The sequence below is a fragment of the Lutzomyia longipalpis genome, chromosome 3 (genome assembly GCF_024334085.1).
Source record: "Lutzomyia longipalpis isolate SR_M1_2022 chromosome 3, ASM2433408v1".
NCBI classification, from domain to species: Eukaryota; Metazoa; Arthropoda; class Insecta; order Diptera; family Psychodidae; genus Lutzomyia; species Lutzomyia longipalpis.
Genome location: NC_074709.1, coordinates 9135086 through 9159330, shown reverse-complemented (window position 1 = coordinate 9159330; position 24245 = coordinate 9135086). Strand labels below are relative to the sequence as shown.

Below are 24245 nucleotides of genomic sequence, written 5' to 3'. Positions count from 1 at the left end.
GTATTCAATTTTCGTCTCTACAGCTCCGCACAGCCAAAAAGCTTCCCTGGGTGGTATGGTTATAAAGGAACTTTCTTTTTTTTTGACCTCATCGATTTGTAGAGGATTGCGGTTCAAGTTGTGGTTCATGTGCAGTAAATTGAATTCACATGTTGTAGCATAATTTTTCCATTTTGAACTCTCTTTTCTGACTAAATAAAAGAAGAAAAAAAAGCTCATGTAACATACTTTTCAGTTCAAAAGCAGATTGTATTCCAAGAAAATTTACGCAGACTTATTGAATTTTTTCGTCTTGAGAGGCACACTTTTTTCTTCTTCTACGTTCACAGAGCATGTATTACATTCGCCTGGCAGTGCCCAAGTGACCCTATATTATGTGACTCACGGGGAGCTTTCAAGATACATAGCACTGCGCAACAACTAAAGAGCTGACTCATTGCCATGGTACTCGCATTGACAGATTTTTCTCCTTCCCCAGCAAAGGATGGAAAGGCCATTTTCATTGAAAAAGAGTTTGACTGTTTGGTGAGAAGTTCGCGCAAGTATGGGATGATTCCGTGGCTCAGCTGTCGATGGCGCTATGCCAAGAATTCACTCACTTCGTCAATTTTGAGGTCATGGTAGTTCTGATATTCCTTTTTTTCACATCATTGATGTAAAAAAAAAAAGAAGATAATCTCCTACAGCTTGCCCATTTTTTATGCTTTTAATCATCCACCACTCGTCGCCCTCGACACCACATAACATGGCTGTTCATCATTCTCGATAAATTTTCACCATTTGAGAGCACGCCGAGGAAGTGATTGATGGTGCACGAATATGAAGTCGTTGGCATCGTCTGGTTTTCCATGCGGAAATTTCTTTTTATTTTTTATTTTTGTACCTTTGATGTCACATATTCTATTTTTCTCTTTTTTATGCTCTTTCTGAGAAAATATACTTCTAAAAACTTCTTCTTCGTTGCACGCTTGCTCTTGAGACGGGAATGGGTAGCTTAAAAGCTTTCTACCTTACTCACGGAAATGCAAGGAAATTCTTCTGATGAAACTCTTTGAATTTAACTTCAGATTTTTGCCTAAATCAATCTTGAACTTCTAAGCATTTTACTGTTAAAATGTCTAAAAATAATATTTTAGCACTGCAAACTTTCTAAATGTGTTTGTGGAAAATAAGGGGTATTATATGCCCTTTGGTGGTACTTCTGTAGAGCAAAAGATGGTTAGAAAAAAAAGTTTCATTGGCGCCAAATATCCTTTGTTCTTCGGTGTCCAAAGAAAATGGCACTGATGTAGTAGAACTATTCAATATTTACCCTCATAAAATGCTCACAAAGTGTGTGAAAAAAAATGAGAGACTATCAACTCAATTATCTACAATTGGTGGAGGCGCCTGGTAAAAGCTCACTGTGTTGGAAAATATCGTTATACAGGATAAAATATCCCTTTAATAGATAATTATAATAGCTTTACATAAAGATATTCCTATTTTCGTTTCATGTGAATTAATTAAAATTTCTGACTGTTTCTGAAAGCTTTCAAAAATTCAGCAAACAAACCTTCTGACTGGAAGCTCGCTTACGGGGAAATATTCTCTTACTTTTCAATTCTCTCGCCAAAGAGGATTTTCTCAACCCATTAAACAATTTCCATATCGTTTTGTTGTTCTTCCCATCAACTCCACATTACATACATATACAATGTATATGTATGTAAGTTTTAATAGCATGAAACAGCAGATGATGTGTAAAAGTTAATCAATCTTTTTGGAGGTTTCGCTTACATAAATCAACCCTTTAGGTCAGAGACGGACCCACCTCTTTTGCAGAACAAGAGGAAGAAGCAAAATAACTAATAAAATAAAATGAGGTGAGACTCGAACAAATGAAAAAGAAGAAAACTCTGAATGAGACAAAAACAACAACAAATAAAACATAAAATAAATAAGAATAAATAAATGAAAAATATATCAAAGTGAAAAGATGGTGCTTAAGAAGTGTAAAAAATTGCCTAAATAGTTGTGTAGTGATATAGTGCAATATTATTTGCCTTTTGCCGTGCAAGCCTTTATTGTGAAAAAATTCTAAGCGCTTTTGCGTATACAAAAAATTAAATACATCACCATCGAAAGCGTGGAGCAAACGGATTCTCTTATAGCGGATAAGTTTAGCAAGTGTGGAAGGGTTCTCGTCCAATATGCCAGTGAGACGAGGTCATGTCGCCCCCAAGACAACCCTCATTGAGACCATCATCCGGAAATTTGATACACACAGTGAGTATTGGGGGCTTTATTCCAGCTTAAACTTTCATTTCTTGTCTCAAATTCCCTCAAGCAATATAATTGGGAATGCTCTTAGATGAAGAGTTGAATACAGCATAGAATGAAGATTATTTTTGATTTTTTTTGGTAGTAAAATTAACTTTTCCCCTAAAAAGATTCTTGGGAAAGCTTCTTCGTCTCTTAAAAGCTCAAACTAACTCCATTAAATTCAACATAAATTCTCATTTTTACAGGAAATGAATTTATTCCATTTCTTGCCTCCATAAATCTCTCAGATACAAAAAAAAAGTTTTTCAAACACGCAAAAAATTAAAACGATATGAAAGTAAAGTTCTAAATATTAAAATAAAGTGAATAAAATTAAATAAATTCAATTTTCTCATTAATATTCGTTTCTTTTGGAGTAAAGTATTTCCCATTCAAGCCAACGATATTATAGTAAAAATGCTTTGAATACGCTGAACTTTTCGTTGAAATTTAAAGCTGTGTGACACAGAAAACAGCCCCCTCTTCACTCATGCATTTAAATGTCGTCCTCATGCTATCGATTAGCGAAAGTTTTACAATTAACTTTTAGAATAACGCTCCCTGTAAATTATTATAAAGTCGCAAGCGGTATAATTTGCAACACGCACGTGAATTTATGGAAATCCGCGTTCATTTGGCGCAGTCTGGGTAGACGTACTGTACGTACATTATATAAATGGGTAAGGAGGCCTCTGTGTCGGCCTTTTTGTGACTCATTTTGTCGGACCCCGCTCTCTTGTATTTATTTTATTGGGTTAGAGCAATTTTCGCCAATATTTATACAAAGGGTTTGTCATTATGTCCTTTTGAGTCCTTTTTCACATTTTCCAATTTTCTATTTTTTTTTCATAAATTCAAGTAAAATCAAAACTTTAAAAATTTCAATCTGCAAAATAGATGCATGCATAAAGGAGATGAGGAAGGAAAAAAAAGAATAAAACTATCCTGCAATATGCAAATGGAGCTTTATTTATAAACCACATCAAGTGGTATCCTTTGGGATTTTTTCCGTACTAAGCTCCTTCGGGTGCATTGAAGTCCACCGGAAGCTTCACTACATAGCGATGCTTTTACTCGCGCAAAAGTAACTTTGTGCAATGCATTTTGTACACTTGAGGCTCACATATGACTTACCCTCTTTGTGTAAAATATATGTGCAGACTTTTGCCATAAAGAGAATCACGTGGTAAGCAACAAGGAGTGAAACACCGCCCTGGAAAAGTCGCGCGAGTAAATGAACAAATTTCCACTTCATTACATATTCAAGACTCTCTCTCACATCTTTATATATCCCCTTAAATATTTGCGCGGCCTTTGCGGGTACTCGAAACATTCGTAAATTCACATTTCGCAAGAAATTCTCCATTTCAAGAAAATACTTTATAAATAATTTTCCTTTTGTTTCTTTTTTTTTCTTTCACTCCCGCAAATGAGTTAATTATTTCCCTTCTCTGTTCATCCATCGTTTTCCAATATCCGCCAATAAAATGTGAAGGAGAAAACGAAAAAATAAATTTGTGTGGAAGTGAAATTGCGATGGAAATGTCTGATTCACGGAGTGAAATTAATCAAAAATCCATAGAAAATAATTCATATAAAAAATCTCCATGTTTCGTTCCTCTGTTCACAGGAAGTTCTATTTTTTCCGCTACCAGCGGAACTACATCTACCCCTTTTGCCGTCACTACGGGGGTGGAGACACGACCCCTAATCCCTTTTCGCGGAAGTACATGCGGGAAAAATAATTGCCAATGCCATTGTGAATAAATAGGAATTCCCCAGTTTTTTATTATTTTACTCTTTATTGCCATTCTATTGTGATTTTATTTATTTTTTCTCTCTTGAAAAAATAAACACGACCGAATATTTAGGGTGATGGCAAATGAGAGCTCACCCAGAGTACCTAACATGAATATTTCGTTTCATTCTGGTTTTATGAAAATTCTCTATTGACAGTTTTTGGGAATTATTTATATTGCATACTTATTAAAATTGAAATAATAAATTTAACACAAAAAAAAAACATTTTTCTATTATTGGATTTTTCTTTGCATTATTCACATTATTCCATCATGTATGTAGTGGAAAGTCAGGAAGAAGCCAAACCATTATTTTCACTTATTCATGAGCTAAAATGTTTCCGAGGTTTACCCCAAAATATGTTTAATCCCATGGGAGAGAGGTTTTTTCTCTGTTAAACCGTAAATTTAATTGGAGAAAAAAGGGGTGGAATAAAAAGGCCCAAAAGAAGAATATTAAAAATTATTTTTTAGTGAACTAGCTTGGAAAAGAATTTTATTTATTAATTTATGGAATTAAAATGATAGAAACCTCAAAGAAAATCTCAAATATTAAGAAAAATATTAGGAATTTCGAATTTTTATTCTTCAAATTAAATTTTACCACGAAGAGCTTTTAAGTAAAAGTGGAGGCGCCGGGTTAAAACTATGTATAGTTGCAAAATTTGTCATTCATGCCGTTTTCAATGCACTTGCAAATTAAATCAATTAGCAGAAAGGACTATATGAAAGAGTATGTGAGAGTAAACTTTTATTAATAACTGATCTCAATTGCAATATGCCAATCAGAGAACTTAATTAAATCACCATGTAAACAAATAATTCCAATAATTCAGCATTGCCCGTCAGGATATTCACAATATATGGCCGAAATGGTGTTGTAAACATAAATTCAGACATTCACTTCAATCGAATTATTGAGTGTTGATTATGTATGTTGGATATACATATAGTTTGCTGCTAGAATGAAGTTGTGAGGAGAATTTCTTTTTATTCAAAGAAGATTTGAAACTATTGGGAAAAGTTGTGAATTGGTATTTCAATAATTGACCGAGAAGCTCTTTATTTAATCCATTCTTTGGGGCACTTTAGGCACTCAATTCACCATGTTAAACAAACAAATGATTCCCAATCAATTAAGCAATTATCGTTTTCAATTTCTTTGCGCTGTAAACAAACAGTCAGAGTTCTCATCACAAGAGTGGAGGACTCTCGTGCGATGAAAGTCGTATCGTATACGCCGCATCTGGTTGGGCTTCCTGCGTTAGAATATCGCTGTGGTGGTCAGCAGTTAGTTTCATGCGGAAAATGATGATGAATTATTTCAATTATTATTTTGCGAAAATGAAGAACTGCGGAGGGAGCAACAGGGCCACAATTAGCCTTTTGGCAGATTCAGCAACAAGTGTCCCCTTTATTCTTTCACCATTTTTCCACCCACAGCATCCGCAATTCGGCAAAACTTTTCCGCAGCAGCCCACTGTGAGTGAGAGGAAATTGTGTCCAACTTTAGCATGTACATTATACACATATATACGTCACTGTATATCAATTTCATGCCATATATAGCATAGACGGAGACGGAGGTGTCGGGAAATCTCAATTTTGTTTTTTTTTTTTAAATTATTATCATATACTTCGGTTGTTTAGCACATTTAATGAAACGGAATCATGGATCAAATAATTGATGCTATACATTGCAAAACTGGGGTGTTTTTGAAGGCACATTTCAAGTGGCTATATCTCCGGCTGTGATTAGCCGATTTTCAAAAATTTATAAGTTTTGGAAAGGTACATTTCTCACCTTTCCAAAAATGGCAAATTTTTGAAAATATCTCAACTCATTATTTCTTGGCAGCCATTTTGAAAAATCTAGGCAAAAGTATTTTTTCTCCTTTTTCATAAATTTTGACTTTGACCTCTTGTAGCTCGGTTGCTAGTGCACCGATTTTAATGAATAGATTGTCGTTGGAAAGGTAATTTAATTCCCTTTCTAAATCTGATAAATTTTTGAAAATCGGTCAAGCAGTTCGGTTCTGGCACCCATTCTAGTGAACCATAGTGCCACTTCTGCTATTTAATTAATTTATTTTTCTGTATTTTTTTTGAAAATTCTATCATTTGCAATTTTCGCCCTAAACCAAAGTAAAAAAAATACATATTAAATTACAATGAAATTTTCCAAATTTTCACCTGAAAAAAAAAAAGAAAGAAACTCCCAGAGAAGCTGGACTAATGTATGCCATTTGGACGAAACATGAACACGTGGCAGAGTTCGTCCTCCTCCGCATAGTCTCGCATAAAGTCTCTGCATGGGTGGGATCCACTTAGAATGCGAATGGATGCCAAAATAGATCCATAATGACCCCACTGTTGGATAAGAATACAAAATTAACCTGTCCCAATATTGAAAAAGAAATGCGCGTCTGTAGCTTCGGCAGCTGTGTGTGTTTGTGACGAGGTAAAGGAAGAATTGGGTGATTGGTGCTATAAATATCTTCTCCGCAATTAACTTTCTCAAAATTCTCCCAGGGGAGGAAAAACACATATGCGGGAGCATTAAATTGCGCTCTCCTGTAGTACTCATCATTGTACTTAATATCGTAAGAAGTTTCATTTGAAGAACCTTTCACGGGAGCTTGCATCAGAGCGCCACTAAAAGATTTACAAGAAAAGTCAATGAAGAATTTTAAGACCTCTATGTAGGTCTCTCCTATACAGATTTTTATAGCTCTCACCAGGAGAGTTTTTTTCTTCTATTTTCCTTCTAAAACATTCTTCTTTTTGAAGGCATAAAGCAGCAATATAATGAGAAATGTTTGAGCAATTTACACCCACCCTCGCAAACTTATATTTTGTTGGATTTGAGTACACTTGTAATGTATATAGCGCACAATATTGCGCTCGTCTATTGGTGTCATAAAAATGACCATTTAGAGGTGCTTGAATAACTCAAAAACTACATCATACATATAGCACTCGTCTGCGTTGTTAGAATGAAGAAAACAGATGACCGATTTGCATGAAATGCAGCGCAATTTATTCCAATGTGCCGGGTTTGTTTCATTCATGCTATGTGCGCGAGAATTTTCCTTTATGTACATCAAAAGTAGAACAAATCGGGTCACCCAACTCTCTTTGCGAAAGAAGAAGGGGTCATAAATTACATACACTCAAATTAAATTGAAATGCAGCATTAAATTAACACACGCTCTAATCATTTGATTAATTTAATGGTGTCAATTAGAGCCCACCACAGTGATCCTTTTTGTATGTGGATACAACATAATCCAACATATTCTCATGTAAACTATATAAATGTCCGCAAATTCACAACGCGAATGGGCTATATGTATTTAAGGGGGAGCTTTTACAGATTGCTATCGCATAAATTTGGCACGTGAAGGAAAATTTATTGTTTTTCGTTGATTAATACTAAAATAGTCGGAGAGATAAAATTATTTTTGCAAATTTTATTATTCTAACTTTGAGTTTTAAGTGTTGGTTCTAACAAAAAGAATTCTCTAAAAAAATGTATCAAGATTTTAATTTTAAAAAAAAATCTTGATATGTACCTTCTCACATTCAGAGTAAAATTTAATACAAAAATAAACCACAAAGATAATTCATCTTTAATTAAAGTTAAAATTAGTTTTTTTTGTAAAAAAAAAAAAGCTCCATAACAATATAAATCCATTAGGAAGAGTTTAATGTTAAAATTTTCGCACCCCTTCTTCATCAACGCCAAAATTCTGGCATAAAATTAATTAGCACAAAATTCGTCAGCATTATTCAACATTGCCAAAAAGCGCTTCTTTCGTGTTTTCAGTATTTTATTTGTATGATGTTTTTTTTAATGAGGTTTCTCGGTCAATGAAAGTGGCATTTTTCTTCCCTTTTTTGTGCGCTTCTTCTCGCCAATTTTCCCACAAAGAGAGAGAGAGAGCGTGGAAAGAGAAATAATAATAAAAAAAACCATCACGAGCGGTCAAAATAAATGTAGTTTTAACAAAAAAAAAAAAAACGTTCAACTTAGCAGAAAAGTGAAAATAAATTCTAGGTCCACGTAGATTAAGAGCTGCATAATTATACCATTTCTATATAAAATCCACAGGGGTGGACGAATGAAAAAAAATGCAGTTGTGTGTAATTTTCAGGGTCGCGTGATTATAATAAAATTTTCACTATGTACAGTACCTACCTACCTATTTTGTTATATAACAACAAATCCTTCATATCGCATAGAATTCTCGTGTCGTGCTGGTGTGGAGGTGAAAAAAAAACTTTCGCTAATGCATATAGCTTTTGTCTGTTGAATGTTTCGAGTTCTGTGAGAGTCGCGTAGCCAGGTTGGGTGGATGTGTGGCACAAAACATAGCCTGTCCATTGCAGACATGGATAGAGCGAACCAATGGGGAATGGTTAATCAATAATTCCGTCACGAAAACTTGAGCTTATTCTCCATTTTTCATTTTAAAGAGCGAGAGCAATGTCTCGTCGAGCCCCTAAGTAATATTTTTACCCATTTTTCTTCCTTTTTCTGTTGCTCCATCAACAGAAACGTGATGCAAGAAGCTTTTCAAAGTTTTTTTTTCATGCAATGTAACCAAAAACATTTCATACAGAGTCTCTTTGAATTAACTTGGAGTTTTTTGGGGGGAATTTTAAAGCAGAGCTTTTAAATGTTCTTTTGGAGCTTTTCTTTAAAGAATTTTTAGGAAGAATTTTATTCTGTAAAATCCATTAATTTTTTCTATTTGAATATTTCAGTAAAAAACAACCATTCTAGCCTCTAATTTGTACAATGTTACATGTTTTCTTGCAATCGATGTGGAAAATCACATCAATAAAATTTTAATGCGAATATATCGGCAATATGGACGACATCATATAAATTTCTTTCACATTGAAAGAACAATTTTATTATTAAAATAAATTACATTTACTGGACTTGAGGCAAAATGATTTTGCTGCATGATTTCCATGCCAACATATTATTGTTTTGTCATCCAGTAAAAGCATCTCAACTAAAATATGCGCATATATAAACAAGAAATTATTACTTTCATCTCGGAATTTAATATTATATAGCAAGTGAATGAAATATGTAGCATCTACGAGTAATTTAAGGGTGAGATAATGCCGCATAATTTCCTGCAAAACAATATCATTCACTCCATCTTGAAAGATAAATTAAATGGGGTGTGAAATTTTTATTTAATTTACAAAGTCTCAAAAGGACATCTTAAGGACTTTATTCGAACGATTCCTTTTGGAACAAAAAAAAACTATTTGGATGAAAATTTCTTTGCAAAAATAAAAGTGGATTCTCATGGGAAAAGTTAAAGTTCATTGCCGCAGTAATTTAGTGCAAATTGTGGGAAAAAATGTATGTAAATTATCCCCTAACACATATTACACGTGATATACTTTCTCCCTGTGTGACTATTAATTTTGAAGGAGGAACTTCTAGGCCATTTCCTTTGCAATATTCATTGTATTTTATCTAAATGTTCTTTGCAATTTTGCCCTCCATTTGTCTTTCGCCAAAATTATTTCCTTTTCTCCTCTTCTTTAGGGGGAAATAAAAGGTTTATGTTATTTTCACGCAGTAGTGTAATTTTCTTCGGTGATTTATGAAGTATACATATTTCTCTCTTTTTTATAAATTTCAAGGATAATTGTCTAAATTTATTTTAATTCCATGAGACAAGTAAAGTTTTAAAAATTTCCCTTGAATCAATTGTTATCAATGAGATTAAAGAAAATGTTTAATTTCTCTTTCGCAGATCGTAGCTTTCTTGTTGCAAATGCCCTTCCAGACTCCCATCATATTATCTTCTGTTCCGATGGCTTCTGCAAGATGACGGGCTACACCAGGGCCGAGGTGATGCAGCGATCGGCTAGCACTGATTTTCTCCATGGACCAATGACGTCGCAATTGGCTGTGAATCTTGTAAGGGAAGCCCTAATCAAGGGCTTCGAGAAGCACTTTGAAATACTCTACTACCGAAAAAATGGTGAGTTTCCAATCAGTTTGTTGTGTGTTACATAGTATGGGAAGAAAATCCCCCCTTTGTGGTACTAAATTTTTCATGATGATTGCCACGGAGGTTTTTTGCGAAAGAAGAAACACCAAAAATTGGATTTTCTTCATGCAAAACAACCATCTTTTTACACCTTTTTCTCTTTCCCATACTACACGTAATTATGGGGTACTACACCACCCCCAACTGGTGGCGCATCCATGAATGGCAAATGAACCAGGAACCAAATTTCTCTGCTCCGAAGTAATTGCACCAATCCGTTCCGAGGCTGACGATATTTCCCTCTACATTATTAATTTCGAAGACTTAACATTGCCACAGCAGAATGAATCTCTCGAAACACGGTTTAGCAAATGTAAGCAAATTCCCATCCACCACGGTGTGTGTTGATTGAACTCACCCCATCATTATATAGCTGAATCACCCTCGTTTTTTCTCTCTTTCACTCTTTTGCATACCGACATGAACCAGTCGACAGGGCACGTGCTAGCTTTAGGCAATCCCTCAAATTCGGCAGTATGGGTCTCCGCGACAGAGGCTTGAGACTTGCTGGGTACCTGACTCCTCCATCGGATGTTACGCAAGAAGAGGAGGAGATCCATGAGAAGTAAGAAAGCACCCTTTCCACCCTCTCTAACCCCCCATGGGACGTTCCTTTGGGTAGTCTTTACTTTTACACACCACACAGAAAAGTTTTTGGGGTCTTGTTCAATTTCACTGGGATTAAACTTTTCGTGTAAAATAATATTGTTTTCAATTAAATTTTATAATGGGAATATTCTCTGGAATATTATTAAGAAACTTCAAATAGTACTGTGGTTGTTACTGAAATATTTTTCATATAAAAGTTTTAATTATTTAATTTAAAAAAAAAACTTTTTTGTATTGAGTAGGAGAAGAAAACGATAAATTTGATTTTTTGGAGAGCTTTTACCAGGCGCCTCCATCGAAAATTAATTTCTTCTTTGCTGCAATTTAGAATCGATTCTGTGTAAAATCTTTTTTTTTCTTACAACTTTAAAGTTGTTGTAAGAAAGTAAAGCTTCTCAAAGAGTTAGAAAAGTATTTTTTTTTATCACGACATGAGAAAAAAACAAATGGGTAGATTCTGATAAAAATCTTTTGTTTTCTTTTCTAACAATTTAAAAGTTTTTTGTAAGATTTTGACAGATGAAGTTTTTAAATAGTTCTGTTGCCGTTTTATAAAAAAAAAAACAAAGAATGAGTTGTTCTAGAAAACAGTCAGAAATAACTTTAAAAATCTCTGGAAAAGTAATTTTCTTTCAGTAACCCGTTTAATGAAAGAAAAGAAATGTCAAAATCTTAAAAGAATTTTTTCAGAATTCCAAAAATCTTCTAAAATTTTAAGAAAAGAAAAAAAAACAGAATCGACACCATAAAGCATTAATAAAATAAAATATTACAACGGAACGTCTCATACATGAAGAGGAAGAGCTTTCAATATATGGGCTTGGGTGTTAATTTACTTAGCTGATTGTGTAATCTTGCAGTGCATCGCAGCCCAGTCAGATGACAAAGGGCGACGGTACATCCGTGTGGAGCCCAATGTCGACACCAACCCTAATTAGGACAAATGAGCTTGTGGGAGACAAGAAGGGCAGCGAGTCCGTTGTGCTGGAGGAGCTGAAAGTCGATAGTCCCATGAAGGTGTGTCATCAGGCGGGCACGAGTAGTGGCGTGAAAATGCCGTGCCACGGACCGCAGAGAGCCATTTATCAGATTGAATCGATATCATTCCAGAGGGTGGCACCCGATTCGCGAATAAGGACTGATGCGGGGCAGACCAAGAGTTGGGACTTTGAGGCTCAACATGATAAATGTGAGTATATTTTATTCTGCATATATACTAAACTGAGAAACTCTCTCTGGAGCATTTTATAAGAATCCTTTATATATGTGATTTTTTTTCTAAACGTTTTTTACTTTCTCTATACATGAAGAAACTTCTCAGTGTTAATCAGAAATGTTACCGTGTTTAGTTGTTTGTTTTTCTTTCTCTCTCTCTTTTACGTTTCCTCTCTTGTGTAAAATCTCCTCAACAACTTTTTCTTCTTTTCTTTTTATATAATACATAACATATTTCAATATATCTGTCTCTCTTTTACACTACTTTTAACTCCGGCGGAATTATGTTGTGTTTTTTTTTCTTGTACAAAACAGATGATGTGCTTTGAAAATATACAGGGTGTGTGTCTTCCTTGGTTTGTAAACTTGCAATGTTATATGTTTTTTTTTCCTCTTGCGCCAGGACAAAAGCTAAGAATCAAACCGTTCTGTGTTGTTTGTTTGCGCACTTTGATGCCCCTCCTCGAGCTTTCGTTCGTCAACGGGAGAGCTTTTTCTCCCACGAAAGCCATGACGCGCACTTTCATATTAACAGATGCCGGCGCGGGGGAGGAAAGGGGGTCGTGTTGAGGGTGAAAACTACTACTACCGCTCATTTTTTGCCAACCCTCCAATGAGGACACAACCCCTGTGTGTAAATTCCCCATCACCCAGAAATAATTTATATTATTTATTCAGTTGATACCGCTCCTTCAGTTCAATTACCCCCCACTCAATGTTTCCTTCATACACCTCATTGAAATCCTTTGTTTAAGTCCAAGATGAAAAATTGATTATCAACACATCGGCTGGGGATCAAATCTCACCAAGGAAAATGAATAAACTTTCACAAATTGCTCCATTTTTTTTGGCAAATTCAATTCCAAAACATTGTGCGGGGGGAAGTACCTTAATTTTCCGTAAGAGAAAACTTTTATCAGTTCCATGGGATGCGGGAGGGAATATATTATGTCATGGTTCACATTGACATGGAAAATTGGATGTGCAAAGGATTCATTTCCCCCAAATGTTGTTGGGAAAAAAATTCTCTTTGGCATTATTTTGATTCTTTTTCTCTATAAGAAAAAAAGCTTCTGAACGTGAGCTTTTGAATCTAAATATACGCCATATAATTGTGCTATATATGTAAGGGAAATTATTGATCAATTATTGAGCAATATTTGTTGATTAATAAGCCAATTAATTACAACTAAGAAATTAATTTAATTTTGAGTTTTTCATTAAAAATATCTATCAGTGTTGCATGCAGTGAGAGAGCTTTTTATGAATAAACAACTTAAGGAAATTATCATTTCAGTGAGATTTAGATCCCCAATCTCTGTACAGATAACAACAAAAAATCTTTCTTTTCTTTTATTTGTTAAAAAAACAAAATTTATATACTATTGTGGAATTGTTAATTGTGATTAATAATTGTTTTTTATAAGAAAAAAAAGAAGAAATTATTGATATGAGTGTGCATTTCTTTTATCATTGTCAAAAAAAATCCTCTTTTGTGTTTGCCAATTGTATGTCATTTAGATCCTGACCAAAAACTAATCCAGGTCTATGAAAGTAACCTAAAGAACTGTCGCGGCCTCATTGAGAAGCGAGCGCACACAATCGACGACTTTATGAAAGGTATGTGATGACTACCTGTTTTTAGTAAGAAAAAAAAACTCCCACGTCTTGATTTATATTATTTATATTAATATAGTATTAAAAAAAACTATGAATTACTATCACCGACTTTTTGGGGTTTCTTTCTTTTACCATTCACGCTTCCTCTATTTATTTATTTTTTTCTCCTTATTCTTTCTCAATAGCATTTCGTTTTCTCATTCTTCACATTTCACCCCGAGGGAGCTCTCTCAATAAATAAGTCTTTTTTTTGTATTCTTTATGACACCAAATAAAAGTTGCTAATGGCACGAAAATATGCGGCTCATTTTTTTCGCCTAAATTCATATAAATATTTTGCTATTCACAGAAGATGGTAATTTAATCGATTTGCATTGAATTTATTAATGTAAATTAAATTCATAATCAGGAAAAATCTTTCCAAACCAACATCTAAATAGGGGAGAGAAGAAGAAGATTTAAAGCAATCTTTCTAATCAAAGCTTGTACTTTGAAAGTGATTGGCAAAACTTAATGGGATTAAGTAGGGGTCAATACATACTGCACACCATGACTGCAGACTCCCTATGCTCACTTTTGATGCGCTTCTTGCAGCTTTCTGCAATTATTCTTGTTTTTTTTTTTCAATTCATTGGCACACATTCTTTACCAAATTACACACGTTCTTTTTCGATGAAAGTTTTGGAAAGTTTTTCTTTTAATTCTTCAGAGTTTTATAGAAATTATCGTCTTCTCGTGAATGTTGGACAAAAAAATGAATTAAAATTCAAATAAAAAAGAAATTTCAAGAAAAAATCCTTGATTGTGGCCAAAAAAGCTAAATTTTCATAAAAAATCTTTCTTTTTCACAAATCATTTTTGGGGTCATTTTAAGTACCTAACCTACCTATAAATCTACCATTTAATGTAGCAATAAGAAAATTCCTTAGAAACATTCCATTATTATATTGAAGAGAGTCTAAAAAACGAAAAAAAAATACGCGGTAGTAGTTAATCCTCTCTGCTCAGTATCACATTCTGGAGAATCCACACAAACACACAAAAAAATCCTCCGGAAATTGTGCACGAAACATCCAAAGTGAGGGAGGTAAGTGGTTGGTGTTGTGTTATGTTTTTCTTTCTCGTATATATTAGCAGAATGTATCCAAAATAACAAACATTTTGGCAACAAAGTGAAAAAAAAGGAATTTATTCTTTCCTATATTACATTCTTTTGTTGTTGTTGTTGTTTCTCTCAAAGTGTTGGCTTTCTTTTTTTTTTTAGTAATTGTTTATTCGAATGAGCTTTCTGGCTATTGTCAATTTCTTTTCTCCAAACACAGCGATGTTGGTCTCCCCCCTCCCACCACCACAAAGGTGTTTGCACTGCCAAGAAAATGCTACAGTGATGTTTCCCCTCTCTCAATGGATAATTTTCTAGGCACAACGGGACACTCATCGAGGCAATATTTTCCCTATGTGTCGTCCGAGAGTGATTTGCAGCGCTACAAAGCAATCTCCTTTCGGCACAGCTCATGCCATGAGCCACGTTCAAGTTCCTCCCTGTCCAACGTGCCTTCCGATGTGAAATCAGACAGAGTTAAGGTAGCGCAGAAAGTTGTAAATTTCCTTCTTTTTTTTTTTAACCCTCTGTATACTATGAAGGGTAGGTGACCGACCCTAGAGCTATATTTCGATTAATTGTGCCTTAGTTCTTAGAGGAACAGAACCAAGCTTTTGGAAATTAGTTCCTTGATTATCTGGGAAGATTGTGTAAAAATTTGAGGTCAATCCGACCATCAGAAAAAAAGTTATTAACAAAAATGTAAATTCAAAAATTGGTGTAACGGTCAAATTTATTTCTTTTTCTCTTCGCTTTGTCACTCTTTGTCTATTTCTAGACAATTCTAACCCAAAAAATCCTTTTAAAAATTATTTTTGTGTTCTAAAGTGGACAAAAGACTTCTTAGAATTTGCTTTTTTTGCAAAAAATTCTATAGGGTCGGTCACCTACCCCATTGTAAAGCGCGTAAGTGTTTTGGTCAGAGTATACGGAGGGTTAAATTCAAGCAAATTGATAACCTAACTATTTAGTGAGCTTAAAGCTCTTAGTAAAAATGTATAAAAGATTACATCCAAATTTTATTCTATATGTAGGTATTCATAATTTCCTTTTATGTGTTCCAGGATAATGGGTCAGCGAATTATTTTCAAGGAACACGCCATACATCACCGAATATGGGGGAGAAAGTTGCTCAGGTGAGTTTGTGATCATATAATCTCAGTGAATTATTACTTTAACACTCGACCGCTCCCGTATTCTGGGCCAAATTGACGCGAGTTAATTTGCTAAATTTGCCACATATTCTCTCCACCTGTGCCCTCCAACTCCCATCTCTAATTTAATTGATCCATCGTACACCCATATTATATGTAGATAGAAATTACCGGCCTCTATTGCCATAAAACAATTATAAACACTGGAAAATTGTTTTCATTTTATCCGAGTGGTTGTTGGTTGCATATGTATATTTTTGGGATACCTATATGTAGTTTTAAACTTTCCCTTTTCCGCGCGCATAAGCTTTCTCATTCTCTCTCTGTCACATTGTGCAGACTTCCTGTGTATTTGCTTAGAGAGTGTAGAGATGGAGAGCTTTTACATATGTAGCTGAAAATGGGCGGTTCACATGCAATTTTCACCCCAAAAACACCCCACCATGCCAAATGTGAAATGGTCTGAATGTAAATCATTTGGGCTTGGTGGAGGAGTTTTTTTCGTGTGTTGTTGTTGCTTCTTCTTCACATGGTGCAACAAAACTCATGCAATTCATGAAGTTTATGTGCCCTCACACAAATGGGCACAGTGTTGCAACTTTGTTAGTTCAACGCGCGCCATAGGGAGTGAAAAAATAAATAGACGAGAACCAACATCCGTCCGCAAGATAATAAATTAAATTGAAAATTACCTTATGGGTCATGGGGGTGGGGGTGGAGTGCGAGACATGTATATAGAAGGATGAATAGTTGAGGAGAAAAAAGCGCGTGCTTTTGCGAGGGTTTTTTCCTTGTTGTTCACATACTTGTGAACTTTACAAACTTATCGAGCTTTCTCGTGCTTCATGAACAAAATGAAAAGAAAAGAGAAAAAAAGTTGAACTCTATTGAAACTAAATTGGAAAGTTCCTTGTCCTGACAATAATGTATGCATACAGAGGAGTTCAATAACTGAATATTGAAGACGATGAGGGTGTGGGAGGCAAATTCATTCAGTTGCGGGAAAATAGCGTCATATCTTGGGGGAATCTTTCAATCAAAATAAACCAATATGTACGTTATTGCAGAGTTTGTGTGCGGGTGCCATGAATTGAGAATAACAAATAGGGGTGGTTGTGTTTAAACTCATTGCAGGCCCTCTCCACAGTTTACTTATGCATTAGCTTTCTTTCTTTCTTTTGGAATTTGCGTAAAAGATCAATATGGAGGCGCCTGGTAGATACATAACACATTCATCTACTTAGCAAAGAATAAAATGAATAAAATCCAATTTTAATGTAAAATTAATCGAAATCACGTTAAGAAAAAAAAATCTTCTCATACAAAAATCTTTACTTTTGCAAACACAGAAAAATATGTAAAAGGAAAAATCTATTTTTGTTGCTATGTATAATGTGAAGGCAGTGATATGTGTGCAAATATTATTGTCAATGGTGGAATTTTTCGCCATTGTCCACTAAATCGCGTGCAAGGTAGTCATTTGTGAATCAATCGATTCCAAAAGTCGGACAGCTTATTCGACTGTGGCGTCCACGTGAATTTATATTAACCCTTTGCACAAGTAAAGCTTTCAGGAAACACACATATACCATATGTACATAAAATATTCACAGAGAAAGCATTTTCTTCGTTTACTTTGCTAATATTTCCATAAACATGGACTATTTGGTGAATGAGTACACTGTAAAAATATTTTTTTTCTTCGAGAATATTTTTGGGATTTTTTCTCTCAAAAGATTATGCTCTATTTTATTTTATTAGTTTTATTTTTTAGCTTATCTATATCACGTTAGATTTTATAGATCAAAACGATCAAAACTTTGAAGCATTAAATTTTATCTTGGCGTACATAAAAAGTCCTTAATGTTTGTGCTCAATAAATTTGAAGAAATCACCTTAAATTAAAAGCTCCTTAAATAAATGAAAATCACATTTAAATGCTGCGAGATGCAATCTTTTGCACATTCTCATCGTAAATTTTCGGGAGACTTCTTGTAAGATATTGAGTGGGGGTGGGTGAGGTGTGGTCATATCAAATTGATATCCGCACTATCAGCTGGATATATAAATCCCGAATTACGCAAGAGATTTTGGCACACCTGCGATGTGGTGCTTATGGTGGAGAAGCTGAGAGGTCTCTATTTTGGCTGAAAGAGCTTTTATATATGACGAGACGTGTGGGACACAAAACTTTCACACTCTACCCTCGTCCCGTGTGAAACTTTCTCTCGCATGCGGGTGGAAGCTCCGAGAGACTTTCGCTCGTGCTTTCTCTCGTTCGCTCTCTCTCTCCCAGTGGGGGCTTTTGGGGTTGATTGCTGACTGTCTTTAGCGAGGGTGGTGGTGTGTATTGGTGAGTATTTGCGAGGAGGGCTTTTTGGTGAGAGGGTGTCGGTAAGCTCCTGGCTCTCATATATACAAACTTTATATAGTTGGGGAGCACCAGAGAGACGGAATCAGTGCATTTGAGTCGGTCGACGGGAAAACATCTGACCAAAAAATCCCCCGTTTAGTCTTCTAGCATTACTATACATTAAAAGCTAAAATAAAATATATATAAAAATTATAACTAAAAAAGCTCTCTCAAGGCGGGAAAGTGCTGTGCTTTGTGTTCAGACGCGGGGCGATGGGTTTTCAGTCGCGTGGCGGGCTTTTTGGTTCTCAATGTTGAGTGTTGGGTGCGAATGCGATAAAAAGGGACGATGTCTGATGTGTGTGGTGGTTTGCAGCCGTCGTGTAGTTATATTGAACGAGGTAAATTGTCGCTTCGCTCCAATTTACCTCGCCCCGCTTCGCGGGGATTTGTTGCGCTTCGCGCAAATTTTATATAGAGAAAATAATTGAGATGAAAAAAGTCCAATAGAAAATGTATTCGTTGGTAACAATCGCCTGGTATCAGTAGTCTCTGTACCAAATTTCATCACGATCGGACCAACGGTGTAGAAATGCATAGCTGAACAGACACCATATTTTAGAGAGACCTTTCTTTATTATGTAGATGGGCCACACAAAAACCTCCAACAGATATTTCAAAGGGAAAAAGTGAATTTCACACAACATTTATGGCGCCAGATTCAAAAAGTAGTCAAAAAAGCATGAATTTTATATGGGGGCTATGTGAAGGGGGGCTCTGGGGGGAAAATGAATGTCGTTGGTAAAAACCGCCTGGTATCAGGAGTCTCTGTACCAAATTTCATCACGATCGGACCAACGGTGTAGAAATGCATAGCTGAACAGGAACGAAATTTTAGAGAGACCTTTCTTTATTATGTAGATGGGCCACACAAAAACCTCCAACAGATATTTCAAAGGGAAAAAGTGAATTTCACACAACATTTATGGCGCCAGATTCAAAAAGTAGCCAAAAAAACATGAATTTTATATGGGGGCTATATGAAGGGGGGCTCTGGGGGGAAAATGAATGTCGTTGGTAAAAACCGCCTGGTATCAGGAGTCTCTGTACCAAATTTCATCACGATCGGACCAACGGTGTAGAAATGCATAGCTGAACAGGAACGAAATTTTAGAGAGACCTTTCTTTATTATGTAGATGGGCCACACAAAAACCTCCAACAGATATTTCAAAGGGAAAAAGTGAATTTCACACAACATTTATGGCGCCAGATTCAAAAAGTAGTCAAAAAAGCATGAATTTTATATGGGGGCTATATGAAGGGGGGCTCTGGGGGGAAAATGAATGTCGTTGGTAAAAACCGCCTGGTATCAGGAGTCTCTGTACCAAATTTCATCACGATCGGACCAACGGTGTAGAAATGCATAGCTGAACAGGAACGAAATTTTAGAGAGACCTTTCTTTATTATGTAGATGGGCCACACAAAAACCTCCAACAGATATTTCAAAGGGAAAAAGTGAATTTCACACAACATTTATGGCGCCAGATTCAAAAAGTAGCCAAAAAAACATGAATTTTATATGGGGGCTATGTGAAGGGGGGCTCTGGGGGGAAAATGAATGTCGTTGGTAAAAACCGCCTGGTATCAGGAGTCTCTGTACCAAATTTCATCACGATCGGACCAACGGTGTAGAAATGCATAGCTGAACAGGAACGAAATTTTAGAGAGACCTTTCTTTATTATGTAGATTAACGGAGATTCGTCGCCTGGATCATCTCCTTACGCAGTGTGAGACAAGTAGTTGTGAGCACATCTGTCGCGACTGCTGCGAAAAGCTGGGTAGCCTCGAGGATTGCGACCAGGTGGAGGATGAGGTAGCATCACCGGACATCATTCAGACACCACGACGGCACCTGGCGTCTCCGCGTCTGACCCCACTCGGGAAGTGCGGCTGTGGCGCTTCGCAGTCTGAACGAAAGGTACGCACCGCGAAAGTTCACGACAAGTCCACGGGAGATGCGGTCACGTGTAGTGATTCCGAGAACATCACCACCATCAGCAATTGCCGGAAACGCCATCTCGTTCGGCAGCACCGTCATCAATCCGGGGATGTACAACCAAAAAAGCTTCCAAATCTCACAATTAATCGCACAACAACCGTCTATGTGTGCGACAATTGCGAACGAGCTCCACTCACGCAGCGCAAACGATCCATCTTCCCGCGTGCCCTCAATTTGGGCACAAAGCAGAGATCCCTCAATGAGAACACCGTCATCGCATTCTCGGGCAAATACTCGAGTAGCGAGCAGAGTTTACGTGAGACAGCCATTGGGGTGATTTCTGCAGCTACCGGTGAGGAATTAGTAGGTACAACAGCACGGGGAAAACCAAAATTTTCCCCCCAAATTATGGCCAGGAGAATCTCGACGAAGGTGTCGGAGGAATTGGCTGAAATTGCAGCAGGAGGTGCCAAGGAAGCTCTCCTGGGGACACGCTTTGGGAGCTTCCATGAGAAAAAACTTCCGGAACCTGTTGAAACAGTACGTGCCATTTTTGTCCTTATTTCCTCCTTGTCGCCCTCCCCACCATCATCAGCAGCCCATTCCGGGGCAATCATGATGGACATTTCTAGAATATGTTGAGCACATTATTTTCACGTCAATTATCTTTTTTTTCTCTCTCTCGTGATTGGCAAATCAGACATCCGGTATGATGTCTATTTGTGCTAATTTTGAGAAAAAGCTCTCAAAATATGAATTTCTTTATACGATTTTATATGGGCCACGAGGGTGGATGCAAAAATAACCTTTATCCTATATGATAGAGAGGGTGAAAGTGCTAAAGTGCAAAATGTTAAAAATATCCCGAAAATATACTTTCCATGTTTTGTACTTTCTGATTCAATTGATCCTGGCATGGTTTATCTATCCTGCAATCAGGAATTATATAGAATATATTGGTCGTCTGACGGATTTTCTAAAATCAAAATAAATCAAATTAAAAGCTTTCAGAGAATTGGCATTGGGGTGATCTATATATGTTGCATATATAAATTTTACATTTAAATGCAGTGGAGGTGCCTGGTGAGAGCCACAAATTATTGAGGAAACGGAGTGAATTATCCAAATATATAGGTAGTAGGTAAATCTATATAATAAAGAAAGGTCTGTTTGTTGGTAATCTTCGTGTCTGTACAGCTATACAAATCTACACCGTTTGACCGATCGCGATGAAATTTGGTACAGAGGCTCCTTATATCAGGCGCTTTCGAGTGGCCGTATTCATTTTCCCCCCAAAGCCCCCCTTCGGGTAGCCCCCATATAACTCTCATGCAGTTTTTGCGAATTTTTGAATTTGGCGCCTGAAATGTTGTATGAAAATGATTTCTTCTCTTTGCGAATTTTTCTTTTGGGATTGATAAGTGGCCCTAATCGCCCTAATCTACCTTTACACCTTCACAATTTATTTTCTTTAAAATTTGCGCGAAGCGCAACAAATCCCCGCGAAGCGGGGCGAGGTAAATTGGAGCGAAGCGACAATTTACCTCGTTATATATAATATAGATGAGAATTTATTTATTTGAATATAATTTATTCCGGGGGTGTGGGGGTGGAAAACGAATTTGACTATTACTCCATTCACAGCACGGCGGAAATCCCCCATGCTGTGAGAATAATTCTTATATGCATTAAAATTGGTATTTTACTATATGGGAAAATTCGGTGAAAAGCCCATAAATTGTACTAAATTGTTCCAGTACGAGGTGCAAATTCGGTATACACGGAAATCAGTGCGATCTAACTTGCTAAACTTACGGCTGGGAAATTGGATAAAGGAAATGCCAACATTGGGCAACTTAAATTCCTCAGGGGATGTCGAGAAAATAATTTTACATTCTTTACTAAGAATTATGTATGCACATGACATAGAGTTAGTCCCCTGAATGTAATCAAAAATAATTTTTAAAATATAATTTTGGAAATCATCGAAGATTAAAAAAAAGTATTCATTTTCCGTAATTCGTGCGTTTCCCAAAGCTCTTCCGGGAAATGACCACACTTTTCTTTAAATCTTTGATAATCCCTAAAAATCAAAGGACGTTTATCTGGCGAATATTTGGAATATTTTAGCGAATCATTCGAATCTTGACGAATAGTCAAACTGTTGATAAATAATCCGAATCTTGACAAAGACTTCGAATCTTTTTGAAGAAAAATCATAATTTTGATGAATAGTCTGAAACTTTTTGACGAATAATTCTAATCTCGATGAAGAGTTTGAATAATTTTAAAAAATTGTCCGAAACTTGACAAATAATTCGAATCTTCTGAACAAATCCGCATTTTGACGAATAATTTGAAGATTTTCGGTCAAATTTAAAAATTTCAGTTACATCCAGGGGACTTACTCTATATCTTGTGCATACAACTTTTTCTTTAACTTTTTATTACAAAGCCACACAAGGAAAACTTTAGACTACTATTTGTGAATTTCTCTTCAACTAATACATTTGAAAAAAAATTAATAGAGAAAAATAATCATCAATTAGGTGGAATTGCATTATTTTTCAAGTATTGTGTCACACACAGAGGAGTTATGCAAAAGCCATTTCCCAAATTAAATCCCCGAAAGCCTATAACAAGGTAAAATGTATGTGGGGAATGTAGGAGGGAGAGAAGGGGGAGATAGTGACAAGAAATGAGAATATCGGGGAGCGATGGTTTTAATTAACTAAATACATATTGTGATATACTCAATTCGGTCACTCTATGTAAATGACGTAGTTTAGTTTGCACAGATGTTCTTTAACAATTGATTTGATTTGAGTAGCGATATCGGAGACAACTGACGGACCCCCACAAGTATCAGCCACCTCAGCAATATTATGTTTGTAGGTATCTACATTACGTAGACTGATAATGTGCCCTTCACCGCCCCCTTCATGGAGAGAGAGAGAGAGTAAAGTAATTCAATATTGTGTCATTGGGATTTATTTGAAATTTTGGCATCCTACGAGGCAGGTCTTTTTTACACTCAACGTCATCTCACTGTATTGCTTGTCCCTCAAGCCTACAGTGGACGAAATTTAGATAGGTCCGGCCTATTATTGCTTGATTTTGGTCAGATGATTGGGAAACCTAATCCAAAATCAACCAAAAAGTATAGCCTACATCCTTTTACAATAGAATATGTTCAAATTATCCACAGGATTTTGATCCTGGGGAAGTTTTGGGCAAAAATCTGAAAAATGGCCAAAAATGAAGCGAAGTTCAAATAGGTCCATTTGAGTTTTTAAAGCCAATAATGCTTCTTTTTTAATTTTTTCAACGCAGTCCCCTAGGGGAACTCAATATTGACCGATTTGAGTGATAATTTGGCCAAGGGACCCCAAACCGTAGCCCCAGGATCCCCCTGAAAACCCCTTGATACACCTCCGGAGGATTTCTTTGATAACTCATAGGAAAAAATTTTTTTTGAAACCAAATTTTTTGCAAATCGATAGAATATCATCCCTACAATGATATCCTTTGCAAATTAAAATTTCCTGGAAAAATTTCTTTAACAAAATAATTCACTAACTATTTCAAGTGGAGGGTCAAAGTACGCCCTGTTTTACTTTATACCCATTTTATTAATAAAATTCGATTTTTTTGGCAATTTTTAGATCTCGCCCGTAATTATCATTAGTTTTGCTATGAAACTGCAAATAAAAATTATAGCATTAATTACGCAAAATTTTCAATGGACTTGCATTGAAAATGCGACATGAAAGCGCCGCTCTGCAAATTTTCTCAGTGTGACGCCCAATTTGGCACGCACGAATGTTTTGAGAAAGAGACAGATGTATGAGATGGGTATAGTTTTTGATCCTTTGCGAATTTGGATCAAAAATTATGCCAAAAAATATTAAATATTGGATGAATTCTCGCCATAACTTTATTCCAGGGACATTAATTAATAAGTTTTTCCTCTAAAAATATCAACAAATGATATGGTT

General features: G+C 35.9%; 1 protein-coding gene across 13 annotated transcripts in view; it reads left to right on the top strand.

Annotated features, from left to right (window-relative positions):
• LOC129791795 (potassium voltage-gated channel subfamily H member 6) overlaps window positions 1-24245 on the top strand; it is a 64673-nt gene that overhangs the window by 6727 nt on the left and 33701 nt on the right. For 6 of the 13 annotated variants that reach the window (XM_055830307.1, XM_055830304.1, XM_055830302.1 and 3 more), the window contains exons 2-9: window positions 1797-2268; window positions 9893-10123; window positions 10371-10505; window positions 10622-10757; window positions 11662-11990; window positions 13538-13636; window positions 15057-15220; window positions 15803-15874. In XM_055830307.1, the coding sequence (XP_055686282.1) occupies window positions 2193-2268; window positions 9893-10123; window positions 10371-10505; window positions 10622-10757; window positions 11662-11990; window positions 13538-13636; window positions 15057-15220; window positions 15803-15874 (1242 nt within the window). In that variant the 5' untranslated portion in view covers window positions 1797-2192. Of the gene's footprint in view, window positions 1-1796; window positions 2269-9892; window positions 10124-10370; window positions 10506-10621; window positions 10758-11661; window positions 11991-13537; window positions 13637-15056; window positions 15221-15802; window positions 15875-19994; window positions 20788-24245 lie in introns of those variants that run through there. The other 7 variants (XM_055830312.1, XM_055830313.1, XM_055830311.1 and 4 more) reach the window with 4 other exon arrangements.